The sequence below is a fragment of the Arvicola amphibius genome, chromosome 6 (assembly GCF_903992535.2).
Source record: "Arvicola amphibius chromosome 6, mArvAmp1.2, whole genome shotgun sequence".
Taxonomy (NCBI): domain Eukaryota; kingdom Metazoa; phylum Chordata; class Mammalia; order Rodentia; family Cricetidae; genus Arvicola; species Arvicola amphibius.
Genome location: NC_052052.2, coordinates 156,812,683 through 156,816,395, shown reverse-complemented (window position 1 = coordinate 156,816,395; position 3,713 = coordinate 156,812,683). Strand labels below are relative to the sequence as shown.

The 3,713-nt window shown below is 44.8% G+C and overlaps 1 protein-coding gene across 1 annotated transcript; it reads left to right on the top strand.

Annotated features, from left to right (window-relative positions):
• Positions 1-247: 247 nt before the first annotated feature.
• Positions 248-3,490, top strand: LOC119816597 (procathepsin L-like). The gene is made up of 7 exons (XM_038333368.1): positions 248-373; positions 648-770; positions 865-1,014; positions 1,194-1,418; positions 1,924-2,086; positions 2,898-3,006; positions 3,391-3,490. The coding sequence occupies exons 1-7, from the start codon at positions 248-250 to the stop codon at positions 3,488-3,490; spliced, it is 996 nt and encodes a 331-aa protein (XP_038189296.1).
• Positions 3,491-3,713: the final 223 nt, after the last annotated feature.

Here is a 3,713-nt window from a genome sequence, read left to right as displayed (position 1 = left end):
ACACTCCAATGTTTGGAGCCCTGGGCAATTGCTCTTCACTTTTTTTGACTGATGGAATCCCTCTATATATGTGCTTTAAAAATGTGTTCTTAGTCTTTTCAGCAATCTTTAGGTAAATCGTTGATAGAGTAGTTCAAATAATTTCATTCCTTGTGGCAATCTAAATTTCTGAGGTAGAAATATGATTTTATTGAAGCACTGAAGTCATCAGAGTCTCATTTCTTCTCTATCTCTAGGTTCTGGAAGCATGAATCCTCTTTTCTTTCTGGCCACTCTTTGCTTGGGGATGGTCTCAGCGGCTCCAACACATGATTCCAGTTTGGATGCTGAATGGCATGAATGGAAGACAAGACATGGGAAAACATACATCACGGTTGGTGCCATGAAAACTACACAGAGGCAACACAGAGACCATGGTCCTGGCTGTGTTGAGTGTATAGAGAATTTACATAGTGAAAGCCAGTTTCTTCAGGGCATGACCACAGTTTAGGAGCTATGAGAGCAAACCACGCTGTTGACATGGGGACAGGATTGTGGCTTCCAGGGGTGTACGGCCTCCCTGGGTTCCCACCACCTGTAGCAGCAGGTCCACGAGGGACCGAGGAGTGGGCATACAGTAGAATGACCACACGCTGTATTGATTCCAGCACGAAGAAGGACAGAAGAGAGCCGTGTGGGAGGACAACAGGAGGGTGATTGAGATGCACAACGAGGACTATGCCAAGGGAGTGCATGACTTCAGCATGGAGATGAACGCCTTCGGGGACTTGGTGAGTACACATGGACGACAGAACGGGATCTCCTCTCTTCAGCTCTTCGTAAGCCATCTCTCCTTTGCAATGATTTCTTTACCCTTTCTTGAAGACCAATACGGAATTCAGGGAATTGATGACTGGCTTTCAAAGCATGGGATCCAAGGAGGTGGAGGATTTGTTCCAGGAGCCTCTGCTGGGCGATGTCCCCAAGTTTGTGGACTGGAGAGATCATGGCTATGTGACTCCTGTGAAAAACCAGGTAGGACATGTTGTATTCCTAGGTGTCAGTGTCCAATTAGAAGCCAGGAAGGAAATGCCATCCTTGATTTGCTGACTGTGGATCTGCATACACCTCACTGTGAAATTATTGTATCATATGAATTACTGTCGAACGTCTATGTTAATTTTGTAGGTGACAGCTTTTTCTTTCTTTTCTAGGGTCAGTGTGGTGCTTGTTGGGCATTTAGTGCCGTTGGTTCGCTAGAAGGACAGATGTTCCGGAAAACAGGCAGACTGGTTTCCCTGAGTGAGCAGAACCTCGTGGACTGTTCCTGGTCCTACGGGAACAGCGGCTGTGATGGTGGCCTGATGGAGCATGCCTTCCAGTATGTGAAGGACAATGAGGGCATAGACACCAGTGCCTCCTATCCTTACGAAGCACGGGTAAGTAGTAGTTCTGTGCTGTCATTCTAGCTCAGGTTTTAAAAAGCATAAGAACTGTGCAGACGATACACTATCCTAAACACTCATCTTTCCATGGTAGAATCCATCCTATTAAACCCCAAGTGCAGTGGTTAAAGCGTCAGCCTGTGCATGCTGGTCTGATTCCATGACTTCCATGTAGCTGTCCCTGCTTCTGTTCCCATGGAGTGCATGCAAACCCTTCCACAGATAGATCAGATTGCTCTGCTGTGAAAATTTATAACCTACAGGCCTATCTCTGGAATGTCATTGACAGTGCATGAGCTAGTTTCTACCAGCCACTGAAACTTACCACCTCATCAGGTCATGTGAAATTTTATAAACACAGAAGCTTGGAGACCCTCAGCGGCATGTGCTAAGTCACTGTGTGGATGGCAGCTGAGCCGAGCGGAGTTCTGACTCAGGGTCCCCAGGAGGTAGGCAGCAATAACCATGATTTTTTTTTTTTAACCTCTGTCTTTCAAAGAATGGAACCTGCAGGTACAATCCTAAAAATTCTGCTGCTAAAGTCATGGGTTTTGTGAAAGTCCTGCCAAGCGAATATGTCCTCATGAAGGCTGTGGCCACCGTGGGGCCCATCTCCGTCGGGATTGACACCAAACACCATTCCTTCCAGTTCTACAGGGGTGGTAAGTGCTTTCCAGGAATCATAAGAAGCTGTGCCTCCACCACGGCTCATCACCTTTATGTCTCATTTTCACATAAACACCTCGAGTTTTAAATATTACATTCAATGGGAGCAGTATTTAATTAAGAACAATCCTATGAACTTATGTCCAACGTTGTCATTTAATTAGCAAAGTGAGGTTTTATGTGGCATAGTTTTATTGAATTTTCTGTCTTTGCTTAATCTTTATGATTTTAATAGCTAGTCCATTTCTGTAGTTCATTCTCAGGGGTGCTTCTGGATTCCTGTATTTTGTATTTTCATGTGGTTTCTATGGACTGACACACTTTGTAAGCAGGTTGAGATTTCTTTCAACCATTCAAGCAAGTGTTTTCCCTGAGGATTTTTGCAAACCTTTATTTCTGTTATTTTACATAAGAGTTTATGTCCCAGGGCTGGAGAGATGGCTCAGTGGTTAAGAGCACTGACTGCTCTTCCAGAGGACCTGGGTTCAAGTCCTAGCACCCACATGGCAGCTCACAACTGTCTGTAGCTCCAAGATCTGACATCCTCACATGGACAATCATGTAGCAAAACACCAATGCAAATAAAACAAAAATAAATTTTATATATATATATATATATATATATATATATATATATGTATATGTATAAAGAGAGAGAGAGAGTTAATGTGCCAAGTTTTGCTAACACAGGATCACTCCTGTCTGTATGACATTGAACCAAAATTAGAAAATTTCCATTATTGTGGGTGACAGCAGTCACAGTGGGGTTACTGGAGCCTCTCATTTGGCCTTGATTTTGTCTCTCAGGCATGTATTATGAGCCACGCTGTAGCAGCAGTAAACTGGATCACGCCGTCCTGGTGGTTGGCTATGGTGAAGAATCAGATGGCAAGAAATACTGGCTGGTCAAGAACAGGTATAAATAACCAAAGAGCATTTATGTTGAAAACACTAAAGGAAAGTACTGTTGGTCAGATAGCACTTGGGTGCAGGTGTTAGCAATTTACCCCACGTATTTTAAATACAGACGTTTTGGGGTGCTAGTAACGATAAGACTCTACCATGGTTTGGGGAGTGTGAAGATGGAATTTGAATGCATTTCTGGTTCTGAGCTAAATGTGGGTGGGAAGATGCCCTGTCCTATCGCTGCTGTGGTTCACAGTCTCGAGTAACCAAGAGTTGACCCTTCTCCCATCCTGTCTGTTAAGTGTGGCATCTGTCTCTGTTTCATGGGAGTTAATGCCATGAAGCCTCTGTGCTGTGTTCTTTCCTCCTAATGGCGAACATGCTCTTCTTCCAGCTGGGGCGCAGGTTGGGGCATGAACGGCTACATAAAGATGGCCCGAGACCGCAACAACAACTGTGGAATTGCGACACATGCCGTCTACCCTACTGTGTGAGCTGCTGGGCAGCAACAAGGAAGAAATGGGAATGGCACAGAGGATGGGGGCTCCCCCTTCCTGGACCAGCCTCTGCTCTCGGGAGTGACACCTGAGTCACTGCGGATCCACACTCGATGTGACTTCTGGGACAGTTTTCTCCAGTCAAATGTGACTGCCACTCTGCTACTGTGAGCAGATTTGCATTAATAAGTTATGAAATTTCATTTTTTTACAAGATGTA